The sequence below is a fragment of the Gordionus sp. m RMFG-2023 genome, chromosome 2 (genome assembly GCF_954871325.1).
Source record: "Gordionus sp. m RMFG-2023 chromosome 2, tfGorSpeb1-WG-v2, whole genome shotgun sequence".
Taxonomy (NCBI): domain Eukaryota; kingdom Metazoa; phylum Nematomorpha; class Gordioida; order Chordodea; family Parachordodidae; genus Gordionus; species Gordionus sp. m RMFG-2023.
Window position 1 is genome coordinate 23,729,514 of NC_088776.1, and position 22,824 is coordinate 23,752,337.

Sequence of the window (22,824 nt, forward strand, 5' to 3'; positions counted from 1 at the left end):
AAATTTTTTTTAATCTCTGCACCGGATTTCTCAATCCAGATTAAAATTAATATTCTCTTCAAATGCAGTATTTTATCACCCATCCAAGCTTTTTTCAGATTTCAATTCTAAATAGTTAAAGCCCCTCTCTATTCCATTTTTTTAATCTTAGCCACTATCTTCAAAGAATCGTGGCCTTTTTTAAAAAAATGGCAACATTATTCTCGTTGGTTCTCTCTCAAAACCTTTTGGCAGATTTTATATACAATTCTATAAAATATTGTATTTATTTTCCACTCTTACAACATTCCCAAAATGAACCATTTTATGTGATTATTTTTAGTAGATTGTTATTGTAATATTTTAATGAAGTATTTTAATTCCATAAATTGCCATTTTGTAAATAATTTCAAACAAAAATGATATATTTTTTATTATTAGTAACCTAAATGTCTCTCATCTGTCTGAGATCTTGGTCCATATGAATTTTTATCAATTAGCTTATTTGTGGAAAGTCAATTACTGATTTTTTCCAAACTCTCCAATAATAACGATTTTGGAAAGTTTAACGATAATTAATTTTGTTTATAAACAAATTTTTATTACATTCATCCGTTTATATCTTGATGTTAAAAAAATTATAATATTTAATACATACGATAAAAGGTAATTCATTTCATATTTTGTATTACCTTTCTTTTGTCATTTTCATCAATCACTTTCATTTATTATATTATATTAAAAACACTTTACACTATTGTCATTTGTCGCATCAATTATTATCATCCATACAATACAAATACATAATTATTCGCGTTATTTCCTAGCTATTGTATGCATACATACTACACTTTCATACATATAATAGCTCATCTTATATTATAAATTTTATACCTACAATACAATATTTCGTTTTAAATTTAAGTTAAATCGATGCGCAGGCGCACTGTAAAATATAAAGTCGAAAGAATGAATAAGCCATTATCTATATTTACGTTTTATATGAATATGCTGCATTAAATCCAAAATAAGCTGTTTTACAATCAGGAATGTTTTAACAAATCTTTTTTCTTCATAAAAAATATTAAAGACCCACCCGGTTCGGGCCGGCTTCTACTTTGGCCATAGTCATGTGTATGTCATAAAATGTTTTGATTACTGACATTTTAATAAGATTATTAATTGATTTAAAACAGTTTTTTTAAGAATTAGATACTTTTCCCCATAAATAAAATAATATAAGGCGTAAAATATTTTACAAATTTAATGCTTGCTTCTGTAGCCTTAGATTTATTTTACTATTTATGTAATTAATTTTATATTTTGTATAATTTAGACATGATAATTCTTTTTCTATTTACCTCCGTCATAAAAATTATTTCTATTTTTATATGTTTTATTTGAGAATATGACATATGGACTTAGGTAATCAATGTATTTGACTATAATTAATTTTTAAAACAAAAATTCTTTGTTTAATTGGCTATGCGTCGGCATCTCTTATAATTCAGGCTTGTTTTAGTAAATCGAGTTTAATTTATGAGTAAGTTTTGATCTTTTCCCTAGCGACGTAATAGTTTGGAATCAGAGTCATAATGATATTATAACTTGGTTCAATCTACTCCACCATTTATAATTTTATAAATATATGTAATTTACGCAATTTTTTTAATATAATCTACACTTTATTTATTAACATTATAAAAAAAATCTTCCCACTCAACTCGAAACTCATTTTTTAAAAAAAATTCGATATTCAAAGTTTTTTAAACTACTTATAAAATATTTATGATCTTTATCAATAACAGCATATGCAGATTTATATTGATCGTTTTATAAAAAAATATTAGGTTTTTTTTCAAATCAGACTAATTATTATAATTAATATTAATTTACCCATCAGCTAGTTAAATTTGTGTTCCCTACTTATAATTTAATTAATTTTTTTAAATATTTATTGACACAAGAATTAATAGGTATTTTTATATAATAAACATTGAATTTATTGTATTATTAATCATATCGTTTTAATTTCTTATATATACATGGTATATAAATGCCTCATGTGATGTTTATTACCAATATTTTATATAATGTTAAACGGCTCGATTTTTAAAAACGGCTAATCACTATTTTAACCAAAAAATATTATACAACTCTGTAGATTTTTCTCATAGTTGGCAGAAAGTTTTCGACATTTATTAACGAAATCTCGAGGCTTGCTTAATATTAATTTGGCTAAAATCTTAATTAGTGATTGGCTAAATCGATCAGTTTAACAACACAAATTTTATACGTCTCAATTATCTGAAATTTCTAAACCCGGCACTATGGTATCTGGTTTATGGACGCTTTGGATTCTTTGCAATGCCTAATTACAATAATTTCCTCGTTTCAAAATACTATAAAAAATTAGCCATTTTAGTGTTAAACTATCAGAGATCAGGCCTTCGTGCTTTATATGTTTTCCTCGTTTTTTGCTTTCTAGTTTTACCTCTAATTCAAGTCGGGGTGTAAAAAAATTACTTCTACAATTGAGGTTGGTCCAAACTGACTCATCTAAGCTTATCGAATTTCCTCGCTCCATAATTTTATATACCTGAAACGTATAATATATTTTCTATAAGTTTTCCGACCTGGCCCTTATTAATACATTTTTTCAAAACTTCGGCCATTTGTACGGCCAGCCTGAAAAGATTTTTGGAGTCGCCAACCTCTACTATGCAGCTCTCTGTTAACGGTAAAAATTTAAATTGGATATATATAAACCATGTTCTTTTCTTTTTATGCCTAAAGTATACAAAAACGATTTTCCCCTCTTACAACAAATATATTATACTAACATATTATCATTTCATAATTTTTTTATAATCTATAAACTCTATTACTTAATCTTTTTTTGTCAAAAATAATACCGCTCTCTATAATATATTACTTTTCTGTTTATATTATTCATTTATACAAATCCTAATCTATTTATTTAAAACCTCAAAAACCATATTACATGTTTTATAAATCGTATATATAATTTTAAATTTTTTGATTTTGAATTATTCGATTTTTTATTTATAAACAGATACAGACCTTAATTAAAAATTGTTAATTACCGAAAATTTTTCATAAGTTAAAAACAAAAAAACTTTACCAGTCTTACAAAACCTTTTATGAAATCTTCTTTGGCATTAATACAAGTTTTTTCAAATGTTTCTTTTTTAAAATGCAAAATCAATAACCTTTTAATACAAATGTAGATAAAATTTATATTGATTTTTTTTAACTCTAGGCATCCCTTCCCCTATATCTAGGCGAATACCCCGGTGGGGTATTGAATAATATTGACGCGGATTTAGAAATAGAAAACGATAACTCCTTTCCTAATCACCTGATTACTGAATCATTACCTTCCTCTAAGTCCCCCGTCCTCGCTTTGAAAACTAATTTTGACGCCTCCTCCTTTGACATCGATTATCATCACCATAAAATCGATCAAAGTTCAAATTCCATAACACCGTTAGACGAATGTGCGGTTAAGGCCGACTGCGACGCTATGCAATACCCAGAAAACGACCACCTAATTTATTCTTCATTTGAACACCAGGCGGATATGGTTTGGAACCCTAATTCCATATCTGACGACAGTCTTCTAGTGTTCATTCGCGCCGCTAGGTAATGACTTTTTAAAATGCATTTTTTATTCATATATTATTAGAAATTTATCAAAATGTTTTTGAAACATTTTTTTGCTTAAATGTAAAAGTACCCTTCCACCTGTTTTAATTTTTAATCAAATTTTGTCTTTTATTATCATAGTCAAATTTCTTATAATTTCTGTTGTAGGGGGATACTTGGTTAATTATTTTTTGGCAGTCATTTTAGCTAATTTATGTCTTGATTCAATTACAAATTCACAACTACTAGATCAAAACCTCAATTTAAATTTTCTAGTTGGGTTACTTTGATAATAATTTATTAATAATAGAAGGTTTAATATTTATGACATTTTTTAAATATAAAATAAACAAATAAAAAATATATTGTATAAGATGACATTTCTTTCATATAGGATAAGATAATTAATTATACTAATGGCAAGGCTTCGTCCTCCTAGACAGGTTTTCAACAAGCATTTTTCCACTTAGCCCCCTTTCTTTAGCTACACCTTACCCTCGCTTTAAAACACAAATAGATAAGGCGAACTAAAATCACTCAGGCATTAAAAAAATAATAATGACTAATAAATCGTATATAAATATAAGATGAGGACAACCATATTTTATGGTTTTTATATAATTATATTTAAAAAATTTTTTATTACGTTATGAGGTGAATAAAATGTATAAAAATAAATAAAAGACGCGTTAATTGAACGGGGAGATTAGTTTAACCCTAATTTTTAAATCTTATTTACAAATTGATGATGGATATATTCCTTTATAATATATAAATTCCTTTTTTAGATATATTTTTTATTTTGGTATTCATATCAAATACTTGTAATTTTAAATTTTTAAACATTATCAAGCTGTTTACATTACATAATGAATCTTTTTTTTCATTTTTATATTACATTATAAACCACATTCTAACTATTACGATGTGGTGTTTGGTGTAGCATTAGTGTTCTATTCTATAATAGCTATACTACGCAAAATAAATTTAGGCGTTTAATACATTTATTATGCTATTACTGTACTATGTAATATGTTTTAATTGCTTCAATATGTGTTATATTATATTGTAATACATAGTAAGTAAGTGTAATAATTTAATATATTTTTGGTTAAATCTTTTTTAATCAACTACTCGCCACCACCAACCGATGCGTTATTATCGTAAATTAAATATAAAATTGTAATACATTTGGATTATTATAAATGGACATTCATAAAAATATTTATAATGACGGGAATATAAAAAATCAATACTTAAATGTTTAGAAAAATCCTTCTTTGAAGTATAAAGTTGACGTTTAAAATATAATATATTTGACACATATTTCGGGATTTATTTTTATAAATAAATATTGATAACTATCAAAACCTAACCGTGTCAACCTGGTTTTCAAAAATACGACGTTCCCGCCTTACCTGATCTTAAGTACTTATAATTATAGATATAATAATCAATGTATACCACTAATTTTTGTATTATACTAATAAATTAAAAGCCCACGCCCACGGCTTAGAACTTTGGCCCAGTTTGCTCTTTCAATTTTGAACTGGACTTTAATATTCATAAATTGGATAAAGAGGAATATTATTTGTGGAGCAATTCCCAATTGTATATTTAATATGATAGACTTATTTAAGATTTTTAAAAGTGGGGAGGGTCCTCGTCATTTTTATTGAACGCTTTTAAACCCTCTTTTTGAAGGCCTTTGACATTAAATTTTTTTAAAATTATTTTGGTTCTCTACACTTAGAATTAATATTATTTATGATTATTTTTTAGGGAGCGAGGACATTTTGGGACATAATATTTTTTTATAGCTAAAATGATATTTATACCCAAACTTGCACATTTTTATAATTATACTTATGGTATCTGAAACAACCAAAGCGGTGGTTTTTTTTTATTGAAATGGATTTAGGATAAACTATGCATATCGACGAATTCTAATATTAGTTTATATAAACTTACAAGCCGTTCTTTTGTAATATTTCTAATATTAAGTTATAAGATATATATAAATTTATTTTAGAAATGTTTAGATAATTATTCATATTCGTCCAATTTTATTGTTTATCTAATATATATAATCTCAAGCTTACATTGAACAAAAACTATGATATATCCATTACTAACATATGTATAATTGAAGGTACAAAATATATAATTTGCTAACATATTTTATTTTATTTTAATACAATAATGCATTATTTTCTAAGTACTAGAGATATATTTTACTCTCCATCAGCAAAATATAAGAGGTTATCACATTACAAAGATATTTTTTAAATCAGTTTCTGAAGGTTCCAGCAAATATATATACTCACAACTAAGCATATATTATTTAAAAGATTGTAAATCTTTTTTATATAAATTTCACATCTCAAAAAAATTTCTTTATATACCCAATCTTAATATGAGTAGTTAATGATATAATTTTGATTTTTTTTTGTTACCTTAAAAATTAGAACAAATCACATTTTTGCTGTCCAGTATGAAGAACTGGGCTCAACTTATTTGAAGCATCTTAAAACCTTAATATCTATTATTTTTTTATAGAGGGGTCTTATAATAGTTTTTTTTAAATATAAAAAATTATATTTATATAAATAGATAACCTCTGAAGTTTGATAGAAAATAATAAATTTCTCCTTTATTTGATGATGGGTAATCAGAAATGTCCCCTTTATTATTTGAGAATCAGAAATTAACCTACATATGAGGTGTGATCAGAAATTTATTTTTATTTTGATGATGGCATATTTAAATTTTTTAATATTATTTTTATAAAATATGTTAATGAAGTATATATGTGTACCTTCAATATGAACAAATAATTGAAACATATATGTGAGCGGCTGGCAAATGTCAAAATTCTCAAGCCCGTTCCAGTGAGAATTTAGTTAATGCCCAACCAAATTTTTGCTCAGCCCAGGCCAGTTTCAATTTTTTTACTAAAATTGTCTGGCCTGGCCACCTTTTTTCAAGCCTGGCCCAAAAAAATTCCCATATATAAGGGCTTGGGCCTGGTAATGCAGACCACTGATGTTAATATACAATATTTAAAAAATATTTTTAAATGCATTTTAATACATTTGTAATTTATAGCCTAATAATTTAATCTTGCTTGATGAAGGTTTTGTAGGGCAATACATATGGCTGTTTTATATTTCAGAGAGCCAATAAATTTCGGAAAATTTTTTAAAGGTGCGATAATGAGATTATTTTCTAAAAATTTGAGGTTAAGGAATTAATTTTTACAAAAAACAATGATTATCGGTATTTTAATTTCACAATAATTTTTTCTATTAAACCAAATCACGTCTTTCTAGTTTTGATAAGAATCAGAATCAAAAGGGCTGGGTGCACAGGCTGGCCCATATTATATTTTTTTTAATAAAGCCGGGTCTAGGAAATTTTTTAAACAAATACCTGGGCCGGGCTATATATTTTAAATCACCATTATTACCTATAGAAATTAAAATTAAATGTAATATAAATTTTAAAAAAATATGGCCTAGGACCGGGCCTTGATAATATAAAACCCATACCTGGTCGATAAATTTTTTTTAAAAAAATTCGAGCCGGCATATGGCACTTTTGCAGGTTTCTGATATATTTAATTATTTTTGAAATTTGTTTCTTTTAGCATCGTCACTTTCAATTTTATATAAATTAATATTTTTAAGGCTTTTTCCCAAAATAAAATATATTTAATCTCTTTTCCCTCTGTTTTATTTTTCCGAAATGACAAAGTTTGTCTTCGATAATAAGATTTTGCCTTCGATAATAAGATATGCAAAGCTCTCATCTAGCAATAATAATTTTTTTTATAAATTGCAAATAAAAAGGTAAAAAATATAGGCGAAAATATTTTTTATTCAGCTAATCAAGACAATTATTTTTAGATATTATGAAATTTCTTTATCAAGATTAGCTAGGTCTTATTGCTATATTCCCCTTAACACTGCTGGGAAAGAAGGATTATATGAAATACTATAGAAATATTTCTGGCATAATATTTTAAAAGGTAAAATTTTTATAAATACCGATGTTGACATTCGGAGGCCAGTGTGGCTAAAATGTAGGTATGTTGAAAATCTATAACAGTCAAGTCAGTATAAACGCTTATATATTTTTTATAATTCTTTTTTCATATCTTTGTTTCTTTTTATATTTCTTCCCTCTCTTTTCCTCTCTTTGCTCCCCTAAAATCCATCTCCCACTTTGACAATGGTTAATGAACAGCAATGCCGACTAACGGGAACTCTAAAGAATTTTTTTACCTCATACCTCGGTTAAAGTGCATTTTTGCTGTCCTGTATGGACAATATAAAAATGTCTCAAGTCGGATGTCTTGACTAAACCAAAACATCTGGTAGCTTTAATATCTCTCATTTTTTCATAGCTGTCTTATATTATAGTTTTAGATATAAGAAGGGTAATTTATATTCTATTATAATGGGAATAACATTTCTCCCTTATTTTATGATAGGTAAATCAGAATTTTGCCCTTTATTTGATTATGGATGTCAGAAATCAACTTATCTTATATGAGGCGTGAATAATAAATTTGCATATATTTTGATGAAAGGTTATTTTGAGATGTGATATTATTTTTATATATTTTAGTGAAGTATATATTTAATACCTTCATTATATAAATAATTAGATAATATTTGTATATTTTCAATATAGCTATATTACATAATTTCTAATAAAATTGTCTTTAAGTCCCAATTAAAAATATTTTCTACATTTGTATTTGTAATTTAAGGCCTAAATAAATTAGTTCTACTAGCTAAGAGGTTTGTATACTTTCTCAAAATATAATTAATAATTAAACGGAAATTTTTTTAGCTTAAGTATAGTTTCACATATAAATCTTCCGGAATTTATCTTCCTCAACTAATAAATTGAAAGACCTTTAAAACAAATTCTAGAGAAGATCGTGAAAAAAAATATTAAATACGTTATTTTAATTAATATTCAAAGACATAAAAAATTTTTAGCCATTAAATTTTAATGTAAAATTTTTTTATTATGTTATTGCATAATTGATTAGTTGGCAGTTTCGGAATTCCCCGCAACAACTCAAAATTTATATAATTTTTAATGCTTGTTATATAAGTCAGGCGTCAAATGGCAATTTAAAAAAATTTCTGAAAAATAAAGGATATAATTGAATAATAACAAATAACTAAAATAAACTCATAACTATTAAATCAATAATAGATTTTAAAGTATTTTTAAAATATTAGTATGAGATCGATGAAACATATTTCTATCTAAAATTTATTTTATGTTAATTTTAAAATTATATTCATGAATAGATTTTAAGAGTTATGGACTCGAAGTTCGGGTTTACAAAATTTAAAATTGTTTTGAAAAGTGAATTTTTATATTAGCCGATTTTCCAAAATGCATCTAGCCCGCTTTGTCCCATTTTACCCCGTGTTTTAGTGATTGTTCAAAAATTGATAAAAGTTTTTGGATTTGCTATCACTGAAAGGGGCCCAGATAATACTGGATTTTACAAAAAGTTTAACTCATATTTTACCTTGAGTTGAGTTGAGTTTATTTTTCATATTCTCTTTTATGAAAATTCATAAATATTTAGTTTCATTTAAACTGTTTACATTTTTGAACATTTAGATAAAGGAAGTTTTTTCCATATTAATTTTCATATACAAATATTGAATCAATTTTAAATGAATGGAATAGATGTAAAATACTTTTATGTTTATTTTTATACCATTTATTTTAAATTCGCAAACTTTAGTTTGGATCTTTGCTCATTCCTTAAAAATCCTCATTTATCTACAAAAACATACCTAGAGTTATATTGTCTATTTACTACAGACAGGTTGTGGAAATAAGAAACGAAACTAATTATCAAATTCATCAATTACTAATAACTTGGAATATTATTTAAACTTATTTTGGTAGTAATAAGCAATAATCATTCAGTGGCTTTTCCTACGCCTAATAAATATTTGTATTAAATTTTTTTTCATCAATGTATTTGATCTAATATTTGCAACACTAACAAACAATATTATATTTAATATAAATTTCAACAATAACAAATTAAATATTTATATAAAATTTATCATTAAAATATTTAAAACGAAAAACTTTCCAAATTTGGATTAGACTAGGCAAAAAGAGAAAAGATTCTTTCTACGGAAGTAGCTACACGAAAGAGTTCACTGAAGATTAAGATTATTTTATTTTTTAGATCTCCATCATTTAAGGCATTATTTAATATAAAAGGCGAAAACATTTTACTAAACACTTTTTATTTGTATGTTCTATGAGTTAAATATTTCCAAATCAGAATGTATACTAATAGTATTCTTCATCTTCAACACGTTTTGTGCATTATTCATAACTAGCTTGTATTAAAATCATTTTTCTATTTTATAATGAGCCCTATCTTTTCTAATTGTAAATTTGTTTTTTTTTATATTTGTAAAATGTTTAAAAAATTTATATAAACATTTAAGTAAAAATATGAAAGGTGTTTATCTTTAATATGATTATTAGATATAACATAAATAAGACAACATACAAATTTTATTCATAAATAAATACACATTTAAAGCTTTGTTCATATTAAATCAGACCTTTTTATAAAATCCATTTTTTTTAACTTTAAATATATCAATTAAAGATATGCTTCATTATTTATTATCACATAATGGTTTTTTTTCTTCATACTGATGTCACTTATAAATTGCTGTTGTTTCTTAGGACTTAAGAGTAGGCATATCCAAGATTAAGAAGGGAGGGCTGACCTTCCTATATTTTATTGCAGAGTTTGGAAACATTTGCACAGATTTCATTGTTTTTAAGATCATTTTCTTCTACTCTTTATTTTGAAAAATTTCAATTAGGTCTCTTCTTGATAAACATCCTTCCCGTTTAAAATATTTTAATGTCTATTTAAAATTGACATGTGTGTTAAACACATATTTTGTTTTTGCAATAATTTTAGACGAAATTATTTTTTGGGAAGTTTTTTGTCGTGTATATTTATATAAAATCGACAATTCTTTACACGAAATTTATTTTCAAAGATGCACTGATACTACAACAAATTATATTTATTGTTTATTTTTTAAAAATTATATATCATTCGTAATTAATATTTATGATATATATACATAAAAGTAAAATAAATGAAATATAGAAAGGAAAAGACAATAAAAAAATAAAAATTGACTTCTTTTCATGCTGGATTAAAAATTTAAAAACGCAAAATGTTTTGTTTTTTTAATAAATAATTTAAAATGCAAAACGGGAATGTTTTCAATTTAAACGAATGCATTATTTGCGTTTATTGAAACGCTACGTCGAAACGTTCAATTTGTGCGCACTACAAGGAGTCAAAACTTAGCGTAGGCTATGAAAAAATTTATGAGCCGGTTAATTATCATTTTTGAATTTATCCCATCTTATTTTAAAATCCTTTTCTTTTTACCATAATAAATATATAAAACTCAATTATATATGACCTTTTACATGTAAGTCTAGGTTCGTTTTTTTTTCTTTTTAAAATTCAAAATGTTTGTTCAGAATTGTGATTCCTAGATTTGAAAATATAAGTGCACCTTTAAGCGTCTTTTAAAGATATCGTTACCTCAAGTAAAAATCTATAATTAAAAACAGAAAAAAAGTGCCCAGGGCTATTCTGAATATAATTTGGAATTAATAACAAAGATTAAGTCAAGCTAGAACGCGGGCTTAATGATTTTAATTTTTGACAACACATTTATTTTATATAAATATAATAATGTTTATTTTAATAATCTAATTTCTATAAGCTAAAAATTAAATTTTGTCAATTTTCCGTCCGCGTGACCTAAAATTAAAATATACATTTTATGTATTTAAAGTTTAAATAAATAATATGCAATTTTTTTTTATATACATCGGAGTTCCACGTCAATTCGGCGCAGCGTCAATAATTATTTCTTTATATTTTTTTTACAAAAATCTCAATTTTATTTATTAAATGTGTAATATCAATAAAAAATTTAATAAAATCAAAAAAAAATTAACAACCAATATTTATACCGATTTCTTTGATGTACCAATTTACCATATTATAAAGTATGTTGATTAGTAGCCAATATTATGTAACCCTGGAGAATTTGTGCATAGAAGAAAAAAAGAAAGCTTTGGACCTCTATCTTTAATCTTAGATATTATTTTGGCTAAAATCATAATCGACCGTTTTTAAAAATAAGCCCAAATCGGCCTGACGAATTCATGCGCAATTTTTTTTATTTATTTATATTATAGGTATTGAGATTATAAATATACTAATTGAAAATAAAATTATAAATTTCCAGCGTCATTAAATATGAGAAATTTAACATTCCAATTATCATGGATGAAAAAATATAAGTGGCTTATCATGACATTAACTTAAAAAATCAAAAAAAGAAACTAAGAAGATTTTGTCCTATTAGATTTGTTGAAAGACAAGAGTCGGTGAAACTCTATTGAACTATATGATGTTGTATTTGCAGCACTGAATCTTTTGCGGGCTATTATTAAGCCGCAATTTTTAATATCTATTCATTGTGTTTATTTTTTATTTAATTATACATATTATTTTAGCAAAATGCTACAAAAAATTGATTTGGATTTAAGGGAGGTTATGAATAGAGCAAAGGATATTGTTGAAATATTAACAAATATTAGAGAGAATGTGGATAAAAATTTCATGAAATATGAGAAAGTAAAGGAGATTGCTAATATGTTTGGGATTGAGATTTTTAAACCTAGAGTAGTTTCTAGACAATCCAATTGGTCAAATATTGATGCATCTAAGATTGAGGATTTTTATAAAATAAACATTTTTATTCATCTTATTGATACATTTTTATTTAAATTAAAGGAGAGATTTATTAGTCATATTTTTATTTTAAAAGGCGTTTTTTTTTCTTTTGCCGGTTGAGTCTAAACTGTTGATTACGCTTGAAACACGAGAGGATATTAAAAAAATTTCAATATAGTAGGCTCATATGATAAGTTACTTTGTGATGTCTGATTTTCGTAATCATGACAGAATAGAGTATTCTTTGTGACAAAACAATGCTCTGCAAATCCTTTCCATGTGTAATTGCACTTTAGGTTCCCGATATCAAAACATTATTAATTATTTTAGCCTTCATTACCAATTCGTACTTGCACTAATGAAAGGTCTTTTTCAATTTTAAAAAGATCAAAAACCTTTTAAGAAATACTACCGGTGAAAAATCTTTGGATTAGCCCTATTAAATATTTATAAGGAGATTATTCTAGATAAAAATTTTATTCTAGATGAATTAGCAAAATCTCAGAGAAAAGTAGACCTCTCTTTATAAATTCAAATCAAAATATTAAACGACCGATTTGGGTCTATTTTTAAAAACTTAGCCAAAATAATATGTATACCGTATAATGTGATAAATTGTCCACCAAAGAAATCGATATAAATATTGGTTGTTAATTTTTTTTGATATTATTAAATTTCTTTATTGATATTACACATTTAGTAAATATAATTGAGATTTTTGTAAAAAAATATAAAGAAATAATTAATAGGACTAACATTTAAATGACTTTTATTTATTCATCCTTTTTTTATACTAATAAATTTATAATAAATTGCAGCTGTACTAGGTACGCGGCGAATTGTCATCGAGCTGAATTGACGTGATACAATACATCGGAGGGATTTAACAATCTGTGTTTTATATAGATAACGTTTTTAATAAATTTGCCAGAATCATTCCAGCACATATGAATCAGGCTCTTTCCTTGAACTGTTGATTTACCTTTAATTTTTATATGTAGATATATTTTTAAGAATTCATGAGCCAGGTAATTTATAATTCCTGCAAAATCAGGTTTATCAATATTATGAAAGGCGGGCTATAAATGGTCATGCTAAACCTCTATGACACATATTTTTTGGTTTACATTTGCTGTACCTTATTTTAACCTTTTATATTTTTTTTATTGGATTTAAAATGTCGGGAGCACAAAGAGCCCGAACAAAAAAATATCCCAATTTTAATTTTAAACAAATATTAGAAAATCTTTTTTTTATTTAATTAATGAAATGGGATTATATTTGTCCTATACATTTATATCATGATTTTTTTGTCCACCATTATTTTTAAAGTTTGGAATGCTCTTCAATTCAAAAATCTTCAAAGATTTTGATCGCTGAACTTTTTTTAAAAAAAACTCAAGTTTATTTGATTAAAATAGTTTCTTATAAAAAATCTTTAATTATGAAATCGCAAATTTTTTTTGATCTTCATAAAAATTTTGACAAGAAAACCTTTTAGGATTTTCGAACTCTGATTTTTTTCATGAGAATATTTTATGTACTTATTTCATGTCCATACCTAATAGATTGATAAAACGAAACCCTATCCTTCAACTATAACTAAGATTTATTGAACATATTTAAGAAACAGAAAATGTTTGGAGAATATTAACTCTACCTCTTGCCAAAATTTTATGATTAGATAGTTTCGGCAGCCATTTATGTTTAATTAATTCGATAAATAATTATTAAATTACAGTAATAATATGATTTATTATAAAATATTTCGATATATTTTTAACAATTTTATGATAAAGTTAAAAAATATATGGTAATGTGTTACAATTCATATTATTACTGTATTGTTGTAGATCGTTCTTAAAGTATCACTTCAACCAACATATCAGCTCTAAGTATAATTAAATTTAAATACTCCATTTTTATTGTTTATTCTTTATTTTTAATAATATACTCGCTTTCATGACCTTAGCAAATAAAATTAATATTTTTAAAAATATATATATATAGTTAACTATTGCCTAATAATATCGATTAGTATTTTTGTTGACTTTGAGAATTCTATACATTGTAAACATACACAAAAAACGTTTACATTGTCTCTGGTATCCTTATATCGTCATTTAATTATTCTAACTGACTTGGGGTCTATATCATATCATTTGGATTCCTCTTTCACTCATTTACATTAAGAAAGAACATAAAATTTGTTATTATTTTTTTAAAATAATATATAGTTCTACTTCTAGTTTAATAATGTTAACCAGAATATTTTTTTAAATGCCACTTCTTGTAAAATTGGTCGAAGAGCAACGATATGTAAATTGTAATTATTTTTACAAACAGATTTATTAATTTATTTTTCTTAAAATTTTGCTGACCTTCGAAGGGTAAGATGGGGGTAAGGGGGGGGGCGCTTTCAGAGATTTTGAAATTAAGTAACTTATGTGCCAAATAGAGGTTTACCGATATAACTTTTTGGAGGCCGATCTTATATTACCGATCCGATATCATATTTGATTATATATCTAAACATACTAATCCTTTTAATTGAATCTAAAAGTATATAAAAAATTTTTATAGATAAATCACTTATATTTAGTAACATTAATCTTTTTACATAATAAATAATAAACAAATATATTATGAAATTTTAAATAAATTTTTTTAAAATTAAAACACAATTTTATAGGATCGAAAAATTTTATGTTCTCGACCGATAACCGATATTTAAACACCGTGAAATATCGGTACATCTCTACTGCTAAATTTTATAATATTTTAATCTTAAGAGATTTTACAATTTATATGTAAGTCTACTGATGTACTCCTAGGGGTTTTTGAAATATTTTACTCGTAGATTTATAATTTTATAAAGCCCCGTATCGGATCCTCTATACCTTCCAAATTTGAAAAAAAATTAATATAAATATTTGTGTTGAAGAAAAGATACAATTAAAAATTTTGCCGAGTTCTATTCACCAGACGATTGTACATTTAGTCCTATAAAATATCTTTCTAGGTTCTTTTTAAAATAGCTTATCGACATGTTCAATATGTCTAAATCTCTATGATGACTACCAGCTCTTGAGTTGTTTATTTATTAGAGATCTGCAATGGTCCTGGTAACGTCTGAAAAATTTTATTTGAAATGTGTTGGGCAAAAAAAGATGCTCGACGCGCTAATAAAAAAAATTATTCTAAAGCGCCTAATTTTGTTAAAATAATATATTTTATTTTGCATAATTAAATCATTAAATGACCTACTATTATGATATTTCCTTTTCCTATAATTTGTGCTAATTGCTATAATAATAAAATCAGGATATAAATCCTCAGCATTATTGATTATTTTTCCAAAGGATATATTTCTGGATTTTAAAAACCAGACCGGTCTTAGCAAAGGGAACCTCGCCTAGTACAAATTTGAATGGGTCGGGCCTGAAAGTTTTGTCATTTGCAAACCTCTTATATTAGAAAGGTCACTTGTCGTGAATTCTAAAAAAAATTGTTTTATCCTATAAAAATATTAATTAATCGACAATATTTTATTTTATAGAGATATTTTTTATGTATATTTTAAAACAAAATAATGTTATAAAAAAATTTTTTCTAAATCTTTATTAAATATAATGCATTAATTAATATACTATATATATAATGAACCGGTTATTTTAAAAGAACCAACCGGTACCAAAGAGCATGTTATTTTATCGAATTCTTAATTAACAATTTGTAGGAGTATCACAGCCTTTGCTGGTATGTGTCATAAAAATGGCGATAACAAAGAAGACGGAGCCTCAGTAGTATCCAGAGACGACACGACCCAGCATTACTTTGATCTGGTTACTCATTTTTTTAAAATATATTTATCTTTCAAACTCGTTAATAAAACTAAAAATAATAAAACAGCTTATCTATCCTATTTTGGCAGGCTAGTTTTATTATAAGCTTAACTTTTACACTTATAAAAATCGTTTCTACTAGGTTTTCTTCCCAAAAATTAAATTAATTTTATCGATAACCACTTACGGTTAAAAAAAAATCTCTTGTAACATTGTATAAAGTATAAAATAACTCTTTCATCTTTTATATACAATTACAATCCATCAATTTGATTTTTTTTTAATTTAAATTATTAATGTCAACATTTTAAATTAGTTAAATTCGATTCAGAAATTTATTCTAGAAAATAAAACAACTTTTTTATTATCTGTTTTTTTTGTATTATATTTTATAATAATAATATCTATTTACTTTCCTCTTCTCAACCATTTTTTTATAAAATAGGTCATAAACGATAGCTTTATAGGTATGTAAGTAAGTATTATAGGTATACGCCTCTTTTTAGTTTTATTAAAGAGGAAGAATTTTTTTTTATATAAAGTAATGTTTATTTTAATTTACGAATAAAAAATGTTAGAATTATATGAAAAGGTATGGGAATGAGCTAAGGTATATTTTTTGAATTGCGTTTATTAATTAACTTAAATGAATCTTGATTAATTTGCTATATATCATTTTATTTACTCATATAATATTGATTTTAAACTTTACAATTCGATTCAGGTTATTAATTTATAAATGTTTCACTATTTCTTAAACATAGTATACATTAGAATTGTTAAAAACCCCGATTAAGATTATAACCAATATAATATTATGTAAGCCTGAAGATTTTGTTCATAGATGGCTGAAAGGCTTGGACATCTATTTTCCAAATCTCAAGGCTTGAATAATATTATTTCCGCTAATATTTTAACGGGCCCTAAATCGACTTTGGGCTTTTTAACAACACTATTATACATACAGAAAGGCTCATACTGGGATAAAATATAGGGGGTACTTGGCTTTCATTTTTAAAAATTAATCGTATTTTAGTCTACACATACTGTCTCATCAGGACTTCCTCAAGTCGACAACAGGTCATTACCAATACCTATTTAATGATTTAAACTTACCCTTTACTGTGTTATAAAATAGGCGAATTCGATTTTTTAGGGTATGTGTAGAAAAAAATCAGCTTACTTTGATGCGTGAATTGATTTTTTGGGCTTACCTCGTGACTGAATTGATAGTATATAAAATATACCTTTTGTTAAAATCGTCTTAAATCGGACATAAATAAAGGGATTTCGCAACATCAGTCAATTATTAATGTAAGTCACGTTCCCCTACTTTTACCCATTTGCCAAGTTTTATATTAATTTTTTATAAATATAATTTATAATGCATATTATTGATATTGTTTAGCTTCACGAAAATAAATACGACGTTACCCAAACCTTAGAAGTATTGGGTAAAGAGCCCCTGCCTAAAATGTGGGAAAAGGATTGGTCTCACGAGGAAGCCGTAATACATTATAATATCATTAATTATAGATAAAAAATTTATTCGGGGTTATAAATTTTATTTTTTTTGAGAAAATATAATCGATTGGAGGTTAAATACCGGATTCAAGAAATCTGATTATTTATTACATTATTTATCTATCATTTTATGTAATTATAAAAAAATTATACTTTATATTCAATCTCATTTTTTACATCATGTTAGATCAAACCTCCAGTTAAATGTTAATTTTTTGAATGGCAGTTATGATTCTGACTTGGAAATATTAAATTCCAATACAAAAATATTTATGTTTAATTATCTTTAAAAAAGCGCCGTGTATATTATTATTTCTCGTTTTACAATCTAAAAAGATTATGTTGCCAAATCTTCTCTTTAGTGAGGAGGAAGGAATAATAACATGAGATAAAAATTTCCTTATTCAGTTTATAAATTCAATACTTGAAGGTTGTGTTAATTGGTTGTTTTTTAAAACTATATAAAATCTCACTTTATACTTAAAAATTAATTATATTGTAAAATAAATTAAACCAAGCACAAGACAATAACTGTTATTTATTCCTATTGCTCTCTATTTACAATGTAAAATTATAAAAATATTATTGCTTTATTATAATACGTAATATAATATTAAATTATATCGCCCCTAAGGTAAATTATGCATTTTATCTATAATTGATAAGGTTTACAAATAAATTAAAAGTATTTAACATATACTTGCAAAATAATTTTTATTAAATTGTAATGTCAAAAATAATTCCTTGTAAGAAAACCGACAGCAGTTTTTTTTAAATTTTCCAGAAATTTTAGGTGATTCATAATTATTTGTTAATAAGGTCGACATCATTAATTTAGGCACTAATTTTATTTTTAAAAAAACTTTTTAACTTCACTATCATTATCCCCTGAGAAAAGAGGATAGATAATACAAGATTAGATAAAAATAAAAAAAACAATATACAATTATCGAAGTAATATTAAAATGCTTGTTATTGTTAGACCAAAATAATATATATACATTCATAATTGCATGAAATGTAAAATATAATATCCACGAATAGAACAATTTCCCTATAATAAAATATTATATTATCTTTTTCTATATAGTCAACTGCACATGTTAAATGTAAAAATAATAATATATTTCATCGATTATTCTAAATAAAATACGACCCTTATTAGACAACATCTCTTATTTAAGAGGTTCTACCTCTTAAAACCATACTAGCACAAATCCCTAGAATCTATGAATTCACTATGTGATGTTTCGCGTTATAAACGTCCAATCGCCCTCAATCTGTTCCTGTCCCTTATTCGACGTGTCAAATGACTCAACAAACGTTTTATTAAATATGGACCACAATGGTAACACATTACCATAATCGTCTACTCATCCTTCCAGTCTCGATCCTATCCTGGTCACGTCACCCCGGATCTATCTTCACAGCAATCCATCAATCATACAATCTCACGATTATATTCTCGTGTCAGTTTGCCTTCAATTCCTCACTATCGTGAGCATTCTTTGGTGCTCATTTCCTTATACTGGTAATTAGTGTGATCTCGGCCCGAAATTTTTTTTGCCTGCCCGACCCCAATCCAAAAATTTTTTAAAAAAGTTTTGCCGGCCCAGCCCGACTCGTAGTTATTACTTCCACAAAAATTCCGTTTCGCAATCCGTTCATTATTTTTATTTCCATTTTTTTACAATCTCGATTCATTGCCCACTTCTGACCCCTATTTGCCTTACTTTTGCTGAAGCCCTTTTATGTGTCAAAACTTATTTTATTCACATCTTACTGAAAGTGGCACTACCACAGAATCAGTTTGCGAATACGGATAGAAGCATTCGCCGACTTTTTCTAAAGCTATTAAATGAAATGATACCTGAGCTATATATGTGCCAATACATTTATCTTCTAAAATAAGTCTTCGTTATATATCTGATATACCAAAATTAGGTCACTTGTCCAGAATAGTCAGTCTTATAGAAACAATATTATTTATTAATCACGTTAAGGGACATTGAGATAAGAACTAGGATATACGTGACCTGTAATGTAGTATCTAGATACAAGGTAAGTATAGTCACTATTGAGACGTTGTATTGTTTAGGGAATGGAATATGCCTCCTATCGGGCCCTAATGCGCGAGTTGAGAGGATAATAACAAGATTGGTTTTAAAAGTTAAGATAGGAAACGAATGAAAGCAAATAAAACAATCTTGCATTTTTGCAATAGCATGAATGATATTAATTTGCTAGAAAAATAAAAGAGTTAATAAAACTCGAAGATGCCAGATTTAAGCAAGATGCCATTTTGGTGAAAATATATCTGGACCATCATTGGCTAGAGGTATATTCTGTAAGGTGAAAGATGAATATCTGATGGTGGCCGAGGTCAATAATCATTCTAAGCAATTAGAATATATGTATAAGTAAGGAAGAGTTTTCGGAAAGGGGACGAAGGTTTAATTAATTCCTATATAGAATAAATAATTAATCATTAGGAAAACATTGATGTCACTCTAACTCAGGCTAATATTAAAGAAAGTGGTTTACATTGGTTTTGTCGTGAAGAAAGGAGAGGATATATTAGAAAATAAATAGCGAGACTAGAAAAGGACTCCCCCTCCCCTCGACGGATGTGATAATCTGACTTTTGCAGAGCTAAACCTAATGGAGGACATGGTTAATGACAAAAAAGCATGGAGGACTAAAATTAAGAGTCTTGAAAGAAATCTGACCATTCATATGAATGATATTAGATCGTTGTTATTTGGGTTATTATATATGTGATTCTAGGATATATTATTAGTGTTATACGATACGATATTTTGGTCGCTATGAAGATATGAATGGATTTAGTCGGCAACATCGATTTAGACACTGGGAGGGTGAATAGAAATACATTGAACCTTCGTTATGAGGCGCGGAAGCGGGTGTGCATTAAGACATATACTGTTGAAAGATTCACGAATCAAGTAGTAAAAATTTGGAAGTCAATATGGTGATTTTTAACCACCGTATTTGCAAATGCGCTAAAATAATTTGATATTTGCCTTCCTACATGTAATGGAAGAGTCAAAATAGTTAACAAACTCCTATTTTCTTAAGAATAAAATAAAATAATTATGGTGGACAATAAATTACGATGGAAGCAGGAAAGTGATATTTTAAATTTATAATTGATTTGACGATTATACAATAATCATATAAAAAAAATTAATGTTTAGAAATGTTTTACGAGAGCTATCAAAATTATTGGTAAAGAATTTCACAGGGTTCGCGATGAATATTTGAAGCACAAGAAAACGGTACGCTTTATATTTTATTTTGGCGAATAATTTTAAAATCTCCACTATTTTTACTACATTCTCAGTATTTTTTGTCACTATTTTTTTTTACATTTTTACCAGTATAAAGTTTATATTATTTCAGTATATAAATAATTAATATCGATATAAATTTAAAATTTATCAGTATTTTACTATAAAAAAAATGATATATAAATTTATGTTCAGGAAAAAAATCAGTTTTTTATAACTCATTCATTGAGCATCCTACGTACCATGCTTTTTGCAAATTTCTCATGTCAATACTTAAATGGTTATAGATAGATTACCTTCACGGAACAAAATATTTTAGGGTTTGGTTAATATACGGTTTGACTAAAACTGTAAATTCGTAGGTAAATTGCAACTTCTGAAGATAAAAATATTTATTTTCTTATATAATAAGGTCATTATGTTATTAGATATATTTAATAATAAATTAAAAATATAATCTATAATCTTCAGGGTGGCTTTTTATCTTATTTTACAAATAAAATTATACCACAATCTAATATTTTGCATTTTATTGTAATTATCTATAATAATATAAAAACCGTGTCACACGTAATAGCCATTGCTTATTAACAGAATTTAGAATCAATCGCCTCAAATCTAAGAACCAGAAAATCCTTTTTTTAAATTTTAGTAACCAGAATTGAAAGTATCTTTTTTAAAAATATTCTGAAATAGAACTCTTTTAGTTTGGGTTCCAAATCTGACTAAATCATATTTTACTTCTATGAATAAATTTTTTATTTCAAAACATAAAAAAACAGAAAGATTTGATACAGTTTTACTACTTTTGGAAAAAGAGCCCCTACAATCCTAGCCGGAATCAAAGGAGAAATCGAAAAAGCCGCAGAACTATAAATAATTCCATTCTCAATAATAACTCTTGTAAGAGTGTAGGCCTTAATGGAGCATCCAGAATTAGGAATCTTAATATGCCCATCAATGAAGTATCCTCCCTCATCATATCGAATAGATTAAACGACCATACCATCGGTTATTATTGCCTATATTATAATAATGAATTGTTTGGTAATAACATTTTTTTTCAAGTTGGATGAATCAGCTTAAAAAAAGGAAATCCAATCTAATGAAAAAAAATATGTCAAAGTTATTTGAGGGTATTATAACCCCCTTTAAGTAGAAAGCTATTTTGAGTCATTAGGTCTGGTTTACCCAAAAATATCTTTAACCTACCTTAAAAATTCACTATAAAATATATAAAGGTAAACTGCTTTACTTCTTAGTTAATGTAAACACTTGAAATTTTTCCCCCTCCAATCTTATATATTTATATTATATGATTGTTTATAATACACAAAGGAAAAATAATATTATAATTTAAGGTACACATCTCAGCGCTAACGAACAAAATGACCCTTCATCTTCGTTTATAGTAAAATCTTATATTATTCTATTTATTTGTTTTTGCATGATAAATCAGTTACAATTCCTTTTTAAATAATTAATTATCTGTTATTATTTTTCATGTTTCGCAAAGAATAAATTCAGGGACCTGAGACAAAGGCATTTTTGCGTTCCTATTCTGTTCCCATTCTGGCTTAAAATATGTTCTGTCTCTGAAAAAATATATAATTTTAGTTCTATTTGAGTAATATACAAATTTTTA

At 26.0% G+C, this 22,824-nt stretch overlaps 1 protein-coding gene across 2 annotated transcripts in view; it reads left to right on the forward strand.

The window, feature by feature from the left end:
• The window catches only part of LOC135923358 (uncharacterized), a 45,297-nt gene that overhangs the window by 8,923 nt on the left and 13,550 nt on the right, over window positions 1-22,824 (forward strand). For both annotated transcript variants that reach the window (XM_065458055.1, XM_065458054.1), the window contains exons 2-7: window positions 3,263-3,645; window positions 16,239-16,344; window positions 17,753-17,851; window positions 21,087-21,167; window positions 21,962-22,190; window positions 22,541-22,590. In XM_065458055.1, coding sequence (XP_065314127.1) covers window positions 3,263-3,645; window positions 16,239-16,344; window positions 17,753-17,851; window positions 21,087-21,167; window positions 21,962-22,190; window positions 22,541-22,590 — 948 coding nt within the window. The remainder of the gene's footprint in view (window positions 1-3,262; window positions 3,646-16,238; window positions 16,345-17,752; window positions 17,852-21,086; window positions 21,168-21,961; window positions 22,191-22,540; window positions 22,591-22,824) is intronic.